Consider the following 22,377-nt stretch of genomic DNA (forward strand, 5'->3'; position numbering starts at 1 on the left):
AGCTTTCTGTTTTTCTTAACATTTTTTGAGATCTCTTCAAGCTATTTTTGTCTTGACAACTTAATTTCAGTGGATCAGTTGTTTTGTTCTCTCCTGCTAAATAATATTTTATTTTGAGTGGATTTCTGTATTAGCAGAGATTAATGAACACAAAACAACATGTCAATGAAAAATATCTAGAGCACTTCCGTATGCTCATGTATGTGTATACAACAATAGGGGGGTGAACTATTTTGTCTCTTACCTATGAGGTGCTGTGAAAAAAAATTATTGAATCATAAATCACTGGTTTTCTTTCTTTTCTCATAGAGTTGAGATCTGTCATAAGGCTACACTGAGAATAGACACTTCCCCTGAGATATCTGCTATACTTACTATCCTTGAGAAACATAATATGGCTTTCTTCAATGCAGAATGCAACTGCAGGCACAGCTAAAGGCACAACAATGACTCATGTGGCCCAAATGTTGACTGGGCAAACTTTCTGAGCAACACCATCAGAGATTTGCCATCTTCTGAACACACACAGTAAGAGCCATCTGCTACACAGGAGCCCTGTTACTGGAGCTGACTCAAAGTCTGTCAAAAGCATGAGCAGAGGGAGGAGGAGCCCTGGGATGTAGGACTGGGTGAAAGCTCCAGAGCAGCAGGATGGTCGCTTCTGGCAGTTCCTGAGATGGAAGTGGGAAGCCCTGGCCACTACTCCTGGGAGCCGTCACTCCCAGAGCAGAAGCAGCAGCTACTCTCTCATCAGTCATCTGTTGTCCATAATGACACCAACCAGACCTGCCTGCCAGTCTAAGCACAAAGTGGGTAGCAGAGCTGTGCCTTCCTCTGCATTTCCCAGTAAGTCCTGCCAGCCATGTTCTTTGCTTAGATCTGAACTGACCTTAATGTCTTGGAAAAAAAGTAATTAACACCATTTGGCTACAGTAAGTGGTATGAGATTCCAAAAGGTAACAGAGAAACATGGGAAACTGGGAACTTCAGAAAAGAAAAGAAAGAAAGAAAAAGATACTAATAAGAAATAATAATGATAAGTCAGTGCCAGAAGGGATTCTGCAGAAGAGGAAGAAGCATTTAATAAGTTTTTATCTTCTGTGTTTTGAGAAAGAGACAGACAATGTATACATACCAGAAGATTATGATGGTGTTGATGGTGATGATGAATGATGATTTCCCTTCCAACTCAGAAGGAAACCAAGAGGAAGCTCCAAAAGGCAGGCATTTTAAAATGAATGTGTTCAGATAACTTTGGACAGAAGCTGCTGACGAACTCTCTGAACTACTGGAAATTATTCTTAATAGCGGTCGGAAGTTGTAAAGTGCCAGAGGACTGACTGCAACAAAGGCAGTGTGGTGTAATACTTCAAAAGGATACACAAGTTAACCTGAGTAGTTGCAGGTCTGTCAGCCTGAAATCCATTTTGGACAAAATAACTCAAGAGATGACATAGGGAAGGAAAAAAATTAAGGGAGTGAGGCAATATAACAGGTGACAATGGTTATGTGTATGTGGAAACCAGATCTTTTAAATTCAGTTATCCAAAATGTCTGTTCTCAGTGAACATGCTTTGTTATTTAAAAATAATAATGTCAGTGCAATACAGTCAGATTTCCACAGGACATCTACCTTCATTTTGCATTACATTTTGGCTATAAACCTAGAATGATAAGAATCAGTATTGCATATATGAAATAAGTTAAAATCTGGTTGGTAGGTTTCAATATATACTTGCAGTGCAGGAATACTCATTGAATGGGTGCCTCTTTATTATGTCCCATAAGGCTCTGTTCTTAGATTTTACTAGTTAAAATTAATCAGTGACCTGAAAAAAAAAATACAAAAACATTACCAATAGTATTTGCAAATGACAGAAATACCAGGAAACAAGCTGCTAATGCAGCATGATCTAGGTGATTCAGTAAACTGGGCATAGACAAAGAAATATGCAGTTAAATATACACGTAAATGTAAACTGAGTAACTAAAAATGCTACACATACGGGACCTTGAGATACAGCCCATGGGACTGCATCCCATGGACTCAATCATGGGACGCAATTACTGGCTTGGGGATTATAATAGATAAATACTGAAGGTTATGCTGTGGCTGAAAAAAAAAAAAAAGCAGTCAATTGTTTCATAGCTATGTAAATAAGTGTGATACTATATCAACAGAAGATCATACTACCTTAATGCTATTTCTCAGATTATGACTGCTTCTGCAGTAATATCCAGTACTACAAGATATTGAAAAAACAGTGAAGTTTCAAATAGCCATCAAGACCATGAAAGACAGGAAGATACAACTTAAAGTGAGCTTAAGTCTCTCAAATCTCCTTTTTGGATAAAAAAAAAAAACAAACCAAATCTCCAAAGCAACAACCAAAAGCAAAGCATTAAGCAGCTTTTAACTGTAGAATGAATGAAATTCTAGAACAACATTCCAAGAGAACTACTGGTATTGAGGAACTTACCAGGCCGGATTTTAAAATGCCTTAAGTGTACACATGCAATTACAATGTGCAGAGTCCATAAAGAAGATGCTTGAATAATCATGATTTTGAGTTGGACTGTATCTTGGGAAACTTCTGCTCAAATGGCGCCAAAGCTGCTTCTATTCTGCATTCCTAATATATGCTTCCTATTTCAAAGCAGCTGAAGTTCTTATAAAATCACAGCTTCTAGAACACTTGGAAAGAGGTTTAAAAATACAGAAACTTTCAAATTTAAGTGTAGCAAATGTAACATTTATTTGTAACATGTCCGTACAACTTGTCAGCATGGTTGGTCACACAGATACCCGAACTACATGAGCATGAACCATCCAACCTGGAAACTGCCCATTAGAGTGTGCTGGGCTGTAAGTCTAGGTTAAATAGTATTAAACTTCTAAATACTTGACTAGCTAGCTACAGTTTGAAATGCTAATGCTATTATCTCTACTGTGTTGGTTGTGAAACCTCCAATATGTTGACATTACAAACTCCACAAGGCTTCCGCAGACATAAAAGTTCAAGTCAAGCAGTTCAGCATTTAGAGCACTCATCAGAGAAGTGGGCAATGCAGGTTCGATTTCAAATAAGAGGATAAGAAATTAAATCTTTTACACGGAAGAGTGACTTAATCACTGAAATACGGAGTTTCTTGCGCTGGGCCCTACTGGATCCAGCTGCAACGGAGTTAACTTAATTCACAACAGACTGTATGGGGCTATGCTTTGGATTTGTAGCTAAAACAGCATTGATAATACACCAGTGTTTTGGCTATTGCTGTACAGTGTTCACACAGTATCAAAGCTTTCTCTTTTTTCCACTCAATCCCTTCCTTTCTTCACAGTCATTAGGCTGCGGACAGGCAGGAAACTGGATGCAGATGCAACCAGGACAGCTGACCCAAACCGGCACAGGGTTTACTTCATACAATATGATAAAGCCCCGGCAATAAAAACTGAGGTAGAATTGGAGTCTAGGCTTCCAAGAGATGATTGTTTGGATTCTGACTCGGAATAGGTCTGCCTGACAGATGAGGTGAAAAGTTTCTGTTGTTTTATTTTGTTTCCCTCCTCTCCCTGATCTATTAAGCTGTCTTTATCTCAGCACAAAAGTTTTCTTGCTCTTTCTCTTCCTACTTTCACTTCTTGTCCCATTGTTATGGAATGGGGAGTAGGGAGAGAGTGCCTGTGTGGGTGGTTGCTCCGGGCAGGGTCAACCCACCACCTGGAACAATGAGCACAAAAAGTCCTTGCAAAATACAACTGGAATGTTTCAGACCAATACTTCACAAAATATTATTCCCATCTTCTCAGAGGAAAAGTCAATCCAGAATCTCTTCCAGTCACTGTGATTAGTGAGATGAGACGTAAAATAGGAACCACCATCATGTTTCCCTCCTTAGATCTTACTAAGAGTGCCCCACAATAAAGTATTTTTTAATGTTGAAATAATTTATTTTCAGTTGTCCAAAGCACTTTTTTCCATAATAAATAAATGAATGAATTACTTATCTTTACAGCTGAGCTGTAGTCAATCACCATTTTGAGGTGAAAAAGAATTAAAGTAAAACATCCCCATTTTTTTTGTTCATCTTCTGCGTATAACTTTGAAACGTATTTGGATCCCTTTTGTCTACTGGGTCTATTTCTAATTAGCAGTGAAATACAACTCCTTGATTCATGTGGAATTTAAATTCTCTGAATAACGTCAAAGTTGCAGAAATTAAAGGTAAAACATCTGTGCTTGAAGGTGTGCATCATCACCACCGCCTTGTTCATTAAAATGTATGGAAACATCCTTTTTCCTTTATTCTAAATAGCAATGCTCTTTGTCACCACAAAGATAATTAGTAGCAGCATAAAGCCAAGTTTCTCTGAGACTGAAATTCAAATGCACATTACATGAAGCAATTCTTTATAAAGATTTACATTTTCAGAATGAACTTCTGAAACCTTTGCACATAAAAAATTAGGCAAACTGAAGAAATATTTTTTCTATTAGTAGGATGTACAGGCTTTCCCTCAGCTCCCCTGTTTTATAAGCCCCTTTCTTCATATATATGTACATTTTCCTCCTATGCATGTACATTTGCATTGAAATTGTTTAATAGTTATACCCAAAACTTCTTCCTACAAAAATCAGTGACAAATCTTCCATTGACATCAATGGAATGAGGTTGAAAGTTAACTTTATTTTTAGTTTAAAATAACTTGCAATAATAAAAGGCTAATTGTGATCTGATTGTAATGACTACAAAGACCCAGAGTTAGAAGCAGAGCCAGTCAGAACATTCCTATAAGATGTTTCTCCCTTTGGAAGGTGCTGATTCAGCAAAACCCAAATTATTCCACAAGAATCTTTTCATTCCAACAAATTTCACCATCAATCAAGGCAGCCCAGTGCTGTTTCATGGAACCCCCCTGTCACCTTCTGTGTTCTCCTGGCTGCACAATGAAACCTGCCTGCAGAGCAATGAAGCATACATGTCAGTTATTCTGAATATGAGCTGTAATTCATAGGGTTTCTTTAAATTTCTGTTTCTCAAGATATAGCGTATTCTGAAATTTAAGCTAGTATTTGTTAGAGGTTAGATCATTTAAGATAGCTTCCTTGGAAGTTAAAGATTGTACTAGTATAAGGAGGTTGGCAGCACCAAAAAGGCAGCAGCCTTTTAAATGAGAGGTCTTTGTGTGATGGAGACACAGAAGTAGCTCCTTTTTCTGCTTTGTGTATTATTTTCCTGCATGGATTATGATAAAAGAATTGTCTGAGCTTGTGAATTTAAGCACATACAAATCAGCACTCTAAAAGTGTTCATTGAAAAAGAGAGAGGAAAATAATCCAGGTGACATTAACCCTAGTGTAGTCCAGTTTGTAGCGAATTAATAATAAAAGCAAAACAAATTAAATACCTAAAAGTACATCCTAATTATTATATGGGCAAATACAATGAATTTTCAAAACACTGTCAACTGCCTACTTCCCTTGATGTTCTAGTCACTAAATTTTAGAAGATAGCCAGTCTAATCAGTTATTTCAGAACCCCAGTTTAAATTAGGACACAAAGAGGCAATTAACTTTTACCTGTCTCTTCAAAGGAGCACATCCAAAATCCTGTCCTTTTTCTCCATCATGCTGCAGCCTTTCTTTAGTTAATCCACCCACCAGTTTTCATAATCCTCTGATATGCACAGTTCAAAGGCTGTTTGGTTTTCCTCTACCTTTTTGCACTACACCAACCTTTATAAGACTTACAAATGTTAGTTTTATTGGTAGAATGCTTTTTTTTTAAGATCAGATAAGCACATTGTGCTTAGTCTTGTAAGGCGCTGGACAGTACTGTGATCTGTGCAGTCTCCAGAAACTGTCCTGTAACTGTGCAATTAATTCTTGCTCTCTACAATTCAAGTGCTTAAAGTTATTTACTTATACTAGCGTCCACGTGCCTCTTGGGATCAAGCAAGAGTATTATACACCTTAACGGATCTTTCCGTAGAGTCATATGTGTGGCTAAATTTCAGTCCCATTGACTTCATTAAAGCCACATCATGGTTCTGAATGTAAATACAGATGTATTTCCAGAATTTTAAAGAGAATGTTATATATAAAGAATATGTATCTTACTCATATGTTCTCAGGATATGAACTATAAAAAACAGTGATATGACTTTGCTTATTTGTGGTACCAGCACATTTCTGCTTCACACCTCACAGGCAACACTACAGCTGTGATAAAAGTGGAATACATTATTTCACATGTTTTTGGGCTCCATAGAAAAGGCACAAGTAGGTGTGACAAGGACAATGAGTTTTCAAACATGGCAATAATCTAAGTTTTCTTGTAAAAGGACATTAAGAGGTTCATTGCATGAAGGGAGAGCATCTATAACATACTGATTGTTTCTCAGTCAACCAGAAAATATCGCTGCCCATATTTCTCTGTTAAAATCAAAACAAATATTCACAAAATTCACCACTTAATTCCCTTCTAGAAAAGCTGCTGAGTAAAAATGTTGATTACCCAAGCTATCAACTTCTTGTTTGCTCTATAGTGGCATTTTTATTATTTATTTTGCATGGACTGTCAGATGAATTATATCATTTTATGTACAAAGTAGCATTCTAATTAATGAGACCATAGAAAAATGTCACTGCATCCTTCTGGAAAACTTGCGCTTTTCTTCAGTCACAGGGGCTGACATTTATGTCACAAGTAAGCAAATAAGTGTAGTATAAAATCCACATGAAACTGAAAATTTCCCTCAGGCAAACCAAAATAGGAATTAAGGGGCTCTGTAACATAATGATAAAATGCATAACAAGCACTAACTGGTGGTAAGGGAACAAATACTGACTTAAAATTATATATGTAAACTGCAACAGTGGACTGAATGTGACTGAGGGAATTACTTTGCACTGAGTTTCTCTTCCTCTACAATCAGTATCAACACAGGATACTTTGAATTTTCTGAAGCAGCTGTGCAGATGGGTTAACAAATGAACATTAAGCTACTCTTTAAATTAAACTTTTTGTCCTGTCTCCTCACATAATCAAAACTATCCATAAATCAGTAAGACTTAACGTCAGAAAGAACCATCAGCCCTTCACATCTGACCACCTATTTATGCCAGTCCATACATTCACTCCAGATTCCACTGTGCTGTGTCCAGTGGCTTGCATTTTGAGTGAAACTGTTCTCGAACATCTGCAGCCAATTTTGATTAGGCAACGTCAAATGTATGAAAGCTCATTTGTCCCACTGGTTAATCACTATCACAAGTAAAAATACGTGTCTTTTTTCTAATTGGAATTTGTTGGCTTACCAACAATTGGTGCTTGTTATGCATTTAACCATTAGGATACAGAGCCCTGCAGCTCCTACTGCTTTTGTTTACTTGGAGGAAATGAAACATTTTTTGATAAATCAAGCTGTATCTCTTTGACAAACCAGATAAACTAAGATGGTTTAGAATCCTACTATAAGGCATTCTTTTCAGCCCTCAAATAATTTAGAGCTTCATCCCTCTTTTCAATATTTTAACTTTTCTTTTTTAATTTTAACAACAGAACTGAAGAAAGAATAGCAAAATTAATACTAATAAACCTTAGACTGAGGTAAAATTTCCACTCTTTTGAGGATGACATTAGCATTTTGTATTTTGGGTTGTTTTGGTTTTTTTTTTTTTTGATGCAGCTTCCCTATAGCCATACAGTATATTTAGGACTTCTTTTAGGGACAAAATTCTCCTATATAAGTTTAAACATGTGCTTTGTTTTTGTATTTGTGGTTAACATATAACTGTATTAACATGCATTTTCTTAGATTAGGCCTAGCTTCCTAAGACATTGAATTCTTGCCTTTTCTCTTCATTTATTGCCATTTCACAAACCTGCATATCTTGTCAGCAGTTATGCCTTTTATATCATTGATGTAATCTCATTGGATGGTCACTTTCTATTTGCTGAGATCAGTGTGATGAGACATCTGCTTTTCTAACATTGCACAGTGATTTTTAATAAAAATATGCTGTAATAGTATTTCAGTGCCTCGCAGAAATCCAAGATATTTCATCCACACTGTTATCTGCAGCTAACAAGTTTGCACTTTTATCAAGGAATAAAATCAAGTTTCTTTGGGAAGACCCATTTTCCATAGAGTCACACTGATTGGTTTTAATTTAATTTCCATTTTTTTCAGTTGAATCCTGAAGCATCACCTTATTACTCTTCTGGCGATTGCTGTCTTGGTAGCATAGCTCATTTGTCTTTTGCCTTTGGATTTTTGGCATATCTCAACACTGTCCATTTTTGATTGTTCCATAATACACTGAAATCAATATTCATTGATTCACTCAACTTCATAACATTGGGTTTGCACTTTATTGTTCTCATGCTGCAGACTTGTACCTTTACTACATCTTTATCCTACCCTTTTGCAGGATGCCAATAATGGGGGACACCATTATAGGCATTGATAAGGGCATGTACTTAACAGAATGTTGGCCATTTCTTTCTAAGGTCAGTGATAAATCCAGAAGGAGCTCCTACAGAATCTTCCTGCCATTCTCATAATTTCACCTACTGATGGCAGTCTGTGGGAAGAAGGAGGAATTCAGGCTCTGAGTGACCGGCACTGGCACTGTGTCACTTCGGATGCACAGCCTGATCTGTCTAGTGTCAGAGTCCTGGTCGAACTTGACAGTGGTTTGAGTCAGGCAGGTATTAGAGGAAGGTTAAGCCTATTTACAAGGGAATGCAGTGATCCCTGAGGACCACAGCTGTCATGTCTTGAGGGGGAAAGGAGCAAGAATGGATTAAGTGACACCCAGGTTGCCAGGGCTGCTGCCTAGTTCATTCCCCCCATCTCAATTTTTGTTCCAGCAAAGCTATGGCCCCAGCTCAGAATTTTGCTTCATATAGCTGTAGAGTTTTTAATCTGATCCTAAACATGAGTTTATCCTTCCAAGGAAATATGTCCTGGCAAATAAGGATATCCTCTGAGAGAATGCTGTCAGCCCACTTCTTGAATCCATTCTGAACAGTTCAGTAGGAGTGAATTTTAACTTTCCAGTCTCTCAAATCATCCTACCAGTTTTAGCAATGCTAATAAAATAACATTCCTTTATAGTACTGTCAATATACTCTTCTGCATATTTGCTGCCCAGGCAAAAGACTGAGATTTACACATGCAGAGCTTGCATTCAGAGAAATACATTCTCTCTAGGAGGATCACCATCTTTCAATACCCAGCATGATGATCTAGATGCCAAATTTCCATTTGCTAAAGCCTCTCCACAGCACCATGTGGGTTAGAAAGGCTTATATAAATAAGCATGAAAGGTTTTCTCACTTCCTGACAATTAATTACAAATTTATCTTTTATATTTTACTCCACAGAGAAGGAGACATTCAGTGTTCAATGGAGCCTGGCCAGACATTTTAAGAAAGTATTTATGAACACTTATTCAGATTTCAAATAGCTGTCACTTCAGCAATATTCATGCCTGGTTCTTATTGCTCTTTGCCAGGATGAGTTTTGTTTGAAATGTTTGGGAAATTACAAGCTTGTATAAATCCATCTGTATCCACAGATGAACAAGGATGAAAGTTGCTGGTCAAAAAATTGCAAATTGTGACTGAATTTAAGAAGTTTGCTCCTCAAATTATTTCCAACGAGAAACAAGAGTTAAATTCATTGGGGAATTTGCATGGGAAGAAGTGAACTAGATTTCGCCTTCTTCTAGTTGGAAAGAAACAATTATGTGTATGAATATCCTCTAATATCCATGCAAATCCAACAAATACAGTTTGCCTTCACACCGTTTTACACTACTTTCAATTGACTATGAGATTCTTCTAGCTGTGGGATTCACAAGCATTTTTAATGCTTTCTGAGGAATGTCAGCCCCACAACCTAAAAGATAACATCTGACAACCATGCTGATCCCTATCCAGGATCCATTGGACTCAACAGAGGACCACCAACTAACTTCAGTCAGCATTGGATCAAGATGCTTACAGCTACACTTGCTCTCTGCACCAGTGTGAGACATGACGCTCTTTTCTTTGTCTACCAGAACTGCCAAATGCCTATCCTTACCACAGTCCTATCAAATTTCAAAGGGATTTACAAGTCATCACTGGCTGTTAATATAATTCAAACATACTTTAACAAATTCATTTGTTTATAAATATTCAAGAAAGAATACAAATGGAAATCATTCAAATGGAGAACCACGGCATTTTGCAACAAACAGCATGACTTTTCAGAAAAATATCTGTCACACTGGTTGGTACAAGCCATCTAGGCAGTGGCATGTCACAAGAGGAAAGGACAGCTCATAATGCATGGTGCTTTTCATTAAAAAGCACCCCATGTGTCACAAAACGCTATTAACACACCCTGGTTCTGTGTGTAGTACTGCCAGACTGTAGGATAGATAATGGAAAATGAAGGTAAATCTCACGTACTGTGTACTGATTTCTTTTCCATGTATGTTACTCATCTGCTCATTGAACTCACAAAAGTAGCAACTCTTGATCTAATTTTGATGTACAACTATTAATCTAATCTTATGTGCTACAAGACCTTAGTAAGACCTAACTATGCAAAAAATAGTCTGTAATTGTACCTGTACATTAATCATATTTACATAGAAAAAAAGAAGCTGCATGTTAACTTAAAAAAAAAACCAACCAAAAAAACAGTACACTAATATTTAATTTAAAACAAAATAAATAATATAACTATGAGAAAGCTAAGCTCAAGGACATTAAAATGAACAGCCAAAAAAGTGAAATGCTAACAAATTACATGAACACTACTCAGAAATATGTGAGAGGCTGAAAGCCAAAGCTCCAAAAGGATGAGAAAAGACAGCATGATAAAGCAGAAAAGTAAATTTTCCTAACGCTATTAAAATGAAACAAATAAAATAAATAAAAAATAAAGCAAACACTTTAAAAAGTCTAAATTGTATCCTAATGAGGAAAAGAGAACAGAGTATACCTTGATAAATGAAATATAAAACCACAATAAAACAAGATGGAACAATTTTGAGACATAAAGGCATAAAATCTAATAGCCCACCAGTCTTCAAATATTCCAGAAACGGGAAACTTGCCTGCTATTCAGTGACAACCTGTTACATAAAAAGGTCATATAGAGAAGACAAAACCATAACAGAAAAGTCAAATTCATTCTCTCAGTCTGCACTTGCTGTGAAGGTGGATAGAATGGTTCTCGTACGAAGGTCATTCCTTATGTAGGATAAGACTGAACTGTAGTCCCAGGGTGTCAATAGAATGTACTTTAGAACAAATCTGTAAGATAGACTTTTACAAATTGCCCAATACCAGCTAAATTTCTGCTGTGGTATGTTACTAACAGTTAAACTGGCCTAAGTACCAAAACAGATGGAAGCAGTAAAGTTGGGTAATTTTATATTTTAATATACTAGTTGTCATTTTTTAAAAGAACTTAAGAGGCAGCACAGAGGCATAGAGGGTAAACCAGTGAACAAAAGACATGGTATTTTTTCAAACTTCAGATATTTCTGCACAAAGCAATTGGTAGGAACCTTAACAAAACCAGTATTAATGCACAAATAACCATGTCATATTAGGGAATAATGAACACAGCTTTTGCAGAGAAAATACATACCTCAGAAATTTATTAGACATCTTTGTTGAAGCACAGAACCATATGAATGACACAATCACTAGAGTACTTGAAATTTAAGAAACCTTTTGATGAGGTTTCTTATTAAAGGCTACAACAGAAATACAGATAATATGGTGTAAAACAGAAGGTCATGGATTAATAATTCACTAATAAATGGGACACAAAGTGCAGGAAATAAATTTCCTACAGGAAAAGTGCAGGAATAATACACTACTTTCAATGCACATGAGGAAAACCCCATGTGTAACAGCCTCTGAAGTAAGCTTTACCATTTAAGAAAAAGGTTTTGTTGTAATTTTAAAAGTATTTTCTGATAGCATCCCCTCAGTTCATGGTGGCAGCTAAAGGCTAAAAGAATACTGGATGTTTCTGGGGAAAGGTCTGAGAGCAATACTGAACTTGTTACTTCACAAGTGAGTTTAACCATGGTGTACCCCCTCTCTGAATACTGAATATAGCTCTGTTTCCCCACATTTCATATTGGACTTAGAAGCACAAATTAATAATCAGGACTAACAACCAATGAGAAGTTTTGTATGAATGTGTGAAGGTAATACAGTCATCAAGGAATAGCTTTAAGCAAATAATAGGAAACACTTGTTCACATAACATACAATTATAGAATTCATAGAATCGTAGAATAGTTAGAGTTGGAAGGGACCTTAAGATCATCAAGTTCAAACCCACCTGCCATGGGCAGGGGCACCTCACACCAAACTGTGTCACCCAAGGCCCTGTCCATCCTGGCCTTGGACACCTTCAGGGATGGAGCATTCACTACCTCCCTGGGCAACCCATTCCAGTGCCTCACCACCCTCACAGTAAAGAATTTCTTCCTTATATCCAAGCTAAACTTCCCCTGTTTAAGTTTCAATCCCTTATCTCTTGTCTTATCACTACAGTCCCTAATGGAGAGTCCCTCTCCAGCATCCTTATAACCCCCCTTCAGATACTGGAAGGCTGCTATGAGGTCTCCACGCAGCCTTCTCTTCTCCAGGCTGAACAGCCCCAACTTTCTCAGCCTCTCTTCACACAAACGGTGCTCCAGTCCCCTGATCATCCTCGTGGCCCTCCTCTGGACTTGTTCCAACAGTTCCATGTCCTTTTTATGTTGAGGACACCAGAACTGCACACAATACTCCAAGTGAGGTCTCACGAGAGCAGAGTAGAGGGGCAGGAACACCTCCTTTGACCTTCTGGTCACACTTCTTTTGATGCAGCCCAGGATACGGTTGGCTTTCTGGGCTGTGAGTGCACACTGAAGCCGGCTCATGGTCATTTTCTCATCAACCAACACCCCCAAGTCCTTCTCTGCAGGACTGCTCTGAATCTCTTCTCTGCTCAACCTGTAGCTGTGTCTGGGATTGCTCCTACCCAGGTGTAGGATCTTGCACTTGGCATGGTTAAACTTCATGAGGTTGTCATCAGTCCTCCTCACAAGCAAGTCAAGGTCCCTCTGGATGGCATTCCTTTCCTCCAGCATATCAACAGAACCACACAGCTTGGTGTCAATCCTACTGTCGATGTCATCGACAAAGATGCTGAACAAGACCAGTCCCAACACCAGTCCCTGAGGGACACCACTCATTACTGGTCTCCAGCCGGACACTGAGCCATTGACCACAACTCTTTGCGTGTGACCATCCAGCCAGTTCTTTATCCACTGAGTGGTCCACCTATCAAATTGATGACACTCCAATTTAGAGACAAGGATGTCATGGGGGACAGTGTCGAACGCTTTGCACAAGTCCAGGTAGATGACGTCAACTGCTCCACCCCTGGCCATCAGTTACGTAGCCCCATCATAGAAGGCCACCAAATTGGTCAGGCAGGATTTTCCCCTAGTAAAGCCATGCTGGCTGTCACCAAGCACCTTGTTGGTTTTCATGTGCCCTAGCATGCCTTCCAGGAGAATCTGCTCCCAGATTTTGCCAGGCACAGAGGTGAGACTGACTGGTCTATAATTCCCTGGGTCATCCATTTTCCCCTTCTTGAAAATGGGGGTTATATTTCCCTTTTTCCAGTCGTCAGGAACTTCACCTGTCTGCCATGATTTTTCAAATATGATGGCCAGTGGCTTTGCAACTTCATTCTCCAGCTCTTTCAGGACACACGGATGGATTTCATCAGGCCACATGGGCTTGTGCATGTTCAGGTTCTTAAGATGGTCTCAAACCAGATCCTCTCCTACAATGGTCCTAGGGTCTTCATTCTCACAGTCCCTGCATCTCCCTTCCAAGACTTGGGTGGTGTGGTCAGAGCACTTACCAGTGAAGACTGAAGCAAGTAAGTCATTAAAAACCTCAGCCTTCTCCAAATCCAGGGCAGCCAGTTCTCCTGATAGCTTCCGGAGGGGGCCTACAATGTCCCTAATCTGTCTTTTATTTGCAATATACCTATAGAATCCCTTCCTGTTATCCCTAACATCCCTAACCAAGTTTAATTCTAGTTGGAACTTATCTTTCCTAACCTGACCCTGTATTCTTCCCAGGTCACTTGTCCTTGCTTCCACCTTTCATAAGCCTCTTTTTTCCCTCGATGTTTCCTCAGCAGCTCCTTATCCATCCAAGGAGGTCTCCTGGCCTTCCTGCTGTACTTCATTGTTATGATACTATAGAGACTGAAATATAAATAGGCACAAAAAGGGGTTAGACAAATTCATAAAGGAAAGGTTCATTGGTAGCTGGTAGCCCCACTTACTAAAGTACTGGAGTGGTGAAGGTATGCTCTGTATATGCCCTGCTCTTGCTTCTTTTAATATTCAACCCACTGCTGAAGGACTAGTACAGCAGTTTTAATATTTCTTTAATTTTGAACAAGAGGCAGCAACAGCTATGATTGCTTCAAAGATCACAAGACTCCTGCCACCTCTCTCAACAGCCAACTTTGCACTGCATTGGTAAGCAAACTACATCTAGAAATTGTTCTTTAAGCCTTACATTAATAGTAGTAGTAGTAGTAGTAAGAAGAAGAAGAAGAAGAAAGAAGAAGATAAAGAAGAATATAAAAAAGAAGAAGAAAAAATAATAATAATAACAACAATAATAATAATGATGCTTGGGAAAAACTCCAATCTGAATAATAATAATAATAATAACAACAATAATAATGATAATGCTTAGGAAAAGCTCCAGTCTGAAAAAACAGCCAGCAAAACCTAGCTGGTTACCCACTGGATGACATTCATTCGCTGCATACCTCTCTCTACCCACTTCTGGTGACATCCCTTAAGCATCCATTAGATAACCATAGGCAAAGGGACAGTTTCTTTAGGTGATACGCTATTGTAGTTCATGTCCAGTCAGTTTCTGGCTCTCCCATTCAGACTGCCAGCACAGGTGTTAATTACTGCCATCTGGGATGGTGGCTTATGCTGTGAACACCTGCCATCCAGCAAATACACTGAAACCTCACTTTGTTTCACATAGGTCAGTGAGCACCAGTTAGGAATGACTTTGGTATTTTTCTGGGTTTCATGGGGCAGGTGCAATGTTTCTGGTTTTCCACCACGGTTACCAGCTCACTGATGCACCAGACCCCTGAAGGATGTTTCTCAATGGGTGACACTACTTCTAGTTATATGATTTCACTTCACATAGCTTTTGGTTTCTGTCTGCAAAACCTAAGGACAAGTATGTTTGTATTATGAACTATATGCTCAAAGGAATATTTTAGAGGCATTTTCACAAAGCTTTGAGAAAGCCAAGACCATTTAATATTTTTAAATTCAGCCTTCAGTGAGACAAGAATCCTGCACAAGTTCACAAGGACTGTGGGACACAAAACTCTGAACACAAGGGCATAATGCAATAAAAAATAGAAGCACAAATGAACTTATGGTGCTGACTGATAAATATGAACTCTAGCAATATTGCTGAGAGGGCAGGCACAGAATTTCTATGAGTCCTTTGAGCTGATTTAACTTATGCAGCTGCCAGTTGTGCAGTTGAAAAGCTATATTAATTTTTAAGTTAGGGGTACTGCAAGGCAATATATTTTGAGGAATTTCTCTTGACCTCTCTGGCGTTTCTCACCCACAGTAATTTTGTCAACATCAATTGCTATAAATGATTCTCCCAGCACTTTATAATAAATGTAATTAATGCATCCAGTGAAGGGAGTGTTCTAGTCCCTACCTATTTTCAAATTACTTTCTGTCATCTATGGGACATATCTCTCTCCTTTTTTTCCCTACCACAAAGGATGGAAAAAGGATGCTAGTGAAACTAGTTAAATAGAGGGAAAAATATATTGGAATTTGCATTTGTGAACATACAACTCAGGCACAGTCTGCAACACTTCATGAGGTTAACCTTTAAGAGAATTTCTGTAGCTATTGGTACCTACAGAAAAGAAATATTTGTAACCTCTGAAATGGCAAACACATGAACCGGTCTTGCTGTTCCCTGTTGCCTGACCATAATATTATCAGAAAATATCAATCATCAAATGACACTGTGGAATTAATAATATAACATTGTTAGAAACAGCTGTAGGAACACCTCGTGAGAAATTAAACACAATTGTATGAAAATTATTCCTTTGAGCTATTTGATGGATATTGCCCCATTTATCTTTGAACAGAAGTATTATCTTCTATAAAGCTATTTTAGTGAGTTCTACTGAAAGTATTTATTTCCTGTGAAATCTGCAATAAAGTGCAAGATCCACTCACTTCCATTCTCCTTCCAACATATATAACCATGCTTATGAGTTTTCTGTATGTTACTAGAGTGGAGGGTGTAGAGCACGTTATCAAAAATCACTGTGAAGATAATCTACCTATTTACTTTGATCTGGAAGTCTTTAGAGCTGTGCCATCTGCTTCATCACAGTTAATTTTAAGCCTTGTATTCAAGAATAAGAAACAGCCTGGCAATACAAATCTGACAAAATTGTTCAAAACCAGAAACATCTTAGTGCTCTTTAAAATTAATCCATAAAGAATCAAAATTTGGTGCAATTAACTTAATCATTCCATTTCCAAAGTTGCTTCTACAGAGTCTGCATGTTAATCTGTTGGAATGGAAATCTGTTTATAAAGGGGTATGTGTACACTAATGCATAAGAATGGTCCATAAATTGCAAACAGTAATCAAGTGGATCTGTTCTGCACATTCAGATTTTGGTTTCACAGAATCAAAAAAATCTCACATACATTTCATAAGGTTAACACATATGCAACAATTTTAATTAAAAGCCAGGCACAAGCATTAAGTATTTATATTTTCTTATTCAGAACATATATTTGGGAGATGAAGTGATAAAAAGGCTTCTTACACCATCATCCCTCCTGCTTCATTTATAGGAGGAATAGCTAAAAGAGGGATTTGCAGACTCAGTGGTGATCACTAGCCAGGGTGTCAGCGTTTTGTGAGTTTTCGAAGTTGGTGTAACCAACAGCAATCCCACAACCACTGCATTTTCTGGAGATGATCTGATCACCTTCTGTGCCCTCAGCATCAAAACAGCAGAGGTCATGTCTGCCACCTCTTGCCTTGTCCTGAGGCAGCCCAGGGGCTCTTCTCCAGGCAAGGAATAAAGTGTCCCCTCTAATTCTTCCCAGTTTTACCAAATAATCATTGTCTACCTGGTAAGTTGAGAATAATACTTGACTCTGAGGTTATCTCACTGAAGACCAGACTATGTCACTTGGAGAGTAAACTTTAGTAAGCATAACTCCTTCTGCCCTTATCACATTCAGGAGTGTGCCCAACTTCACACATGAGCTTTTGATGCATATGATTTCCATAGGAAGCCTTGGCTCAGAGTTAGGCAACTGCATATGTGTGTTTCCAGGTAAGAATGACTTCCAAACCTAAGAGCTGAGATATACACACACCATGAACTTCAACTCTGAACTACCTTTGAAGAATCCTTAAAAAAACAATACCCCTGGAAATGCCTTGAAGCTACTATACAGTCCCACAGCCTTCCACTGGCAGATGCACAGATTTCTCACATCATTTAATGACTGCTGCCCACTCTGGAAGAAAAATGCACTCTTGTGATGTGCAACTATGCCTAACTGAGATAAAGAATGAAATAACCAAACATAGTAACCCGCCTTTCTTTTTTCTTTAATGAGGGGCTTTATGTGTCAATTTTAACCTAAAAGGAGAAATGTGCTATGTGGGCCTTTGGAAACAGATCTTACTAGCTGAGAAGTTTCTACTCAAGTGTAATGTTTATACTTCTTTATAAACAACTGTGCAAATGTGCAGTTATGGCATACCTACATGCAACTTCATGTACTAGTTTGTAGATTGTATATATGAGATTGTATATAGTCAAGTGTTGTCACCACTAATTAACACCAATACTAACGCATGAAGAATAAACTTCCACATCAAATGCAAAGCAGGATATTGGGGACTACTTAAAGACACCATGCTACATGAGGAACTATTATCTTCATTCTTACAGCATATGTAAACTTCATGCTAAGAAACATGGGCACTGGATTCTGTAGTATTTATTTCTGATTTTCATTAAAGGTATAATTAAGTATGTAAGACTGGTATAGTTTGGGGTATTCAGATAACTCCAGCTAGAGGTATAGGAGGAGAGGAAGGGTAAACAGTGGAGCTGGATGGTTCAGGCTGTCTGAGAAAGGGCTCATCCCTACTAGGCTCTTTCTGTGCCTCTGCCCTGGGTCAGTGTACACCGAGGAGCATACCTGCTCCACCTGAGGAGCACACTTGATGCACAGGAGTCCAATCAGCTCAGTGGTCTCGTTGCATCCCCTTGTGGCTGGGTGACTGCGGGAGCTGAGAATTGTCCACACCCATGAGAACGAAAGGTTGGGGAGGAACTAAACACCTTTCCTGCTCTCAAGAGGTGGCCAGGCTGGATCTGGAGTACTCAGAAAGTGACACAATTAACTTCCTCTCACTGTCGACCTGTGCCTTTCCTAGAAACATGTCCCTTTCTCGCTGTCCTTGCTGAAATGATTTTCCAACCCTAGAATTCCTTCGAGAGCACTTTGCAGCCCACCATAAAGACAGAGTAAAGGCCGATGAGTAAGTGCGGAGGAGGAATGTTTCTAACTACACTGTATCCCCGTATTTCCAAACATAGCATGGATGGAGCAGCTCCCGCTCACGACAACTTATTATTCAGAGTGGCTTTGTATTGTCTCCGAAAAATGATCCCACATTTAGGAAACCAGCAAGCAGATCTCTCACAGTGAATGCATGTGATTTGGAAAAACAAAAACAAAAAAAACACCCACAAAAAAAAAAAAAACAGAAATTTAAGAGTTTTCATGAATACGAACAGAAAAAGAAAAAAATAATAAAAGGTCTTGAATGCACCCAATAGCAATAAGAATGGGGTTAACAACTTGTCTTTCTGGAAAGAAACACAGAAGTTGAAGCTTCATACACAGAGTGGAATCTGTAGCTTGAATTTAACAATAAAGGCATGGCAGATACGGATTAATAATAATTTTGAAAAGCAAATATGAATCTCGAGTGGACCATCTGCAAAATCCTTGTGTTGTTTCCTAAAAGGAGAGTGTTGCCTTGTAGGGTAAAATTGATACACTGTTTTCAAAAGTATCACCTCGAAGTCTATAAAAATATCTTACAAAAAGCATTTTTTATCAGCCAGTAAAGTACTCATAAAAATTGATATTTAATCAAAATTTCTCACAATCAATGACTGGAATTACAAGTTATAATGATCTTTTTAAAATGAATGAATAAATAACCGTCATAAAGTGCTGTCTCTTCCAAAAGAAATAAATCCTGATAATTTACATCTACAGAGGGAGAGACAGAGGGTGCAAGTCCCCGAAGGCAGCTCCTCAGGCACTGAGAGATAGCAGAGCTTCCCGAAGTGCCTCAAAGGGAGAGATGGCAATTTACATCAACAAAGAATTAGCCCCTTTCATGTATGTTTTTCACCCTGGCCTTCCACAAGATCTAAATCTATCTATCAGCAATAGAGAATTTTAATAGCTCGTGTTCAAATCTTGCTAGCAGTTTGTTTTCTCATCTGAATAGGGCATAAATGAGCTGCAAATGTCAGCTCATTGCTGCCTGCTCTTACTCTCCCCTAGTCCCCACCCCAAATAGCAGCACTTCTGTTTTAGGTGTCCAGTTTAATCCAATTCATCTTTGAATGATGCGTATGCAACTTTTCCTGGAGATTCTTTTATTTATTCATCAATATATATGTTCTTCACTCTTTTTACTTAGTCATTTCCGTGAGAATGAAAGGTATGGAGTCAGCTCAGGAATCAGAGGGAATCATAAATCAAATCCTTGTAAGAGACACGGTCAGATGAACAGAACAGCTGCAAAACTATAGCAATAATGTGGTCGGGTTTGCAATTTTGTACTTAAAAATCCCATTTTGAGGACCGTAACTGGATCATAGGAATGCCACAATAACACATCGCAAGACTTTGCTTCCTATCAAATGCAATTATTTCTGTCATTTATGCTGGTCCACCTAGCCTGGCTATAAACGAGCATTTCCTTTTTAAAAATACCCTTACTAGTGATATTTGTCTTTTGATATTTAAAATCAATAAAACCTGTTGACTACGAGCAGAGCGTACAGAGCAGTGTTTTTCACTGTTACTCAAGATGCGTAAGAGCCTGCTTGGCCGGACCCTCTGCTAAATTGGACCACTGCCTTTTCCTCCCCGCGTGACCTGGCTTCGCAGGGGCTACGTGGACTTCAGGGGGATTCTCCGTTTTCTTTCCCTGCTCTCGCAGTCCCAGAAAGCCTGTTCACACGCCGCCCAGTCCGCAGCTAATCCGGAGTCCCTGCCGAGCCCTAACTCCGCTTTGCCCAACTTCCCGCGGCGGCAGCGGCTCAGCCGAGCCGCTGCCAGCTGCCCTCCCTTAACTTTTCTTGAGACATGCACGAACCGCTCCATGTCTGAATGAGGACGGGGACGAGACGCCCGGCAGACGCCTGAGTTCTTGCAGACTTTCCTGCGCTGTTGACCCACCACCACCGCTGCCCGCAACCGTGGTGCCCGGAGCCAGGGCACGCCTCCGCCACGGAGAAAAGCGTGTCAGTCCGCCCCGTCCGCTCAGCACTTCTCCCCTTTTACCTTAATGTCCCCTCGGGTGGCAGCACCCGGGCTCTCCCAGTCTCCCGGCGGTGACCTTCGATCCCCCGCGGGGGGCGCAGCGCCCCAGGACCGGCCGCGGGAGGGCTCTCGGGGAAAGGTGCGGGCTACCCCGTACCTACCTTCCGTATGGACGGCGGAGACGTAGGTCCAGTTGTAACGCTTGACGATGTCGAGCATGGCCCTGGCTTGCAGCGTGTCGGACGGGACCACCCTGAGGAAGTATTTATACAGAGTTTTGTCGCTCAGGTCGATGCTGGTGGCCGAGTAAGCGATCTGAGGGATGTCGAAGAGCTGGAGCAGGTTTTGGACTTGTATAGCGACCGAGCTGGAGCCGGGGCCGATGACCCCCGCGATGGGCTTTTTCACTCTGCCCTGGGGCTGAGGCTGCGAGTCGGAAACGCAGCGAGTGCCTCCGTCCCGATCGTCCCTGATGGAGATGAGGGAGTCCCGTATAAACTCGATGCTCTGCTCCAGGGCCACCGAGGAGTGCCAGCAGGAGTCTCGGATCTCGCTGCCCAGGGTGATGTTAGGCAGCAGGACGGGGTCAGCGTTAATTTTATCCAAAGTGTGAAACATGGCTTCGACTCTCTGGATGCCGTACTGCTCCCGGATTTCCCCGCACTTCCTCTCGGGCACTTTCTCAGCCGGCGGCTGGTGATGGACGGAGAAGAGGGCCCCGATGATGACATCGCCGTCCATCCGAGCTACTGACCGCTGCGAGGAGGCTGCAGAGAGAAGCACCTTCCTCTCGACGCTCCTGGGCAGCACGTCCATCTCCAGGAACAGAGCAGGGAAAAAGACCAGCAGCACGCCAATCATGGTGTTGCACGATGTCATCCAGACCCAGGTTATGAATTTCACGGGCTCTTCTTGCCTGCACATGCTTTAAGGACATGTAGGAAATGGCATGCGCTTCCCCCCACCAGCGCCCAAGTTGCTCCAAATAACATCACAGCGAAGTCTTACAGCATCGCTCTCGAAGGTGCCAAGGCAGCCGTCATCCTACTGACTTCTAACCTGCTGGCATAGAAACGGGGGTTTAAAGCAGGCTATTGGGAAAGCCATGTAAAACCAGAGCTCGATAAAGCAACCCCATACAGTTCGGTATGACTGCTTTCGCAAACACCCAGGACAATTTGAGGGGTAAGCCTCTCGAAATGAAGTTTCAAGAAGGTTTAACATATGTCTGTATTTGCCTTGACATACTCGCATATGTTAAGATTATCTGATCACGCCTTTCAAGCCGAGGCGGGTGTTCCCCGCACCTTCCGCCGGCACACACGTACCCCCTCCCTCCCGGGAATGTGTGAAAGTTTCCCGAGGGACTTCGCTCATCGGACAAGCGTCCTAACCCGGCCCCGGCGGCCCCTGCCCGGGAAATGGGGTGACAAGTGCTTCTCTTCTCACGTTCCGACTACCTGAAGGCATCTTTCTCAGCTCAGGGATTTCCTTGCCCGGTAAAGAAAGGGGTGAAAAGACAGAGCGAGCAATCTGCCCAGCCGGCGACGGGAAATGTCATTTAAAGGTCAGCGCAGGGAGGAAGAAAGGAATTACTTTACAGTTTAGATTAACTTTTCCGCGTGTAGGGGGCAAAACTGTA

The 22,377-nt window shown here is 40.2% G+C and overlaps 1 protein-coding gene across 3 annotated transcripts in view; it reads right to left on the minus strand.

Annotated features, from left to right (window-relative positions):
* GRM1 (glutamate metabotropic receptor 1) overlaps positions 1–21,659 on the minus strand; it is a 173,097-nt gene extending 151,438 nt beyond the window's left edge. For 2 of the 3 annotated variants that reach the window (XM_005150098.3, XM_005150099.2), the window contains exon 1: positions 20,897–21,596. In XM_005150098.3, coding sequence (XP_005150155.1) covers positions 20,897–21,596 — 700 coding nt within the window. Of the gene's footprint in view, positions 1–20,896 lie in introns of all 3 variants that reach the window. The other variant, XM_005150096.4, reaches the window with a different exon arrangement.
* Positions 21,660–22,377: the final 718 nt, after the last annotated feature.

The sequence above is a fragment of the Melopsittacus undulatus genome, chromosome 3 (genome assembly GCF_012275295.1).
Source record: "Melopsittacus undulatus isolate bMelUnd1 chromosome 3, bMelUnd1.mat.Z, whole genome shotgun sequence".
In the NCBI taxonomy this organism is placed as follows: domain Eukaryota; kingdom Metazoa; phylum Chordata; class Aves; order Psittaciformes; family Psittaculidae; genus Melopsittacus; species Melopsittacus undulatus.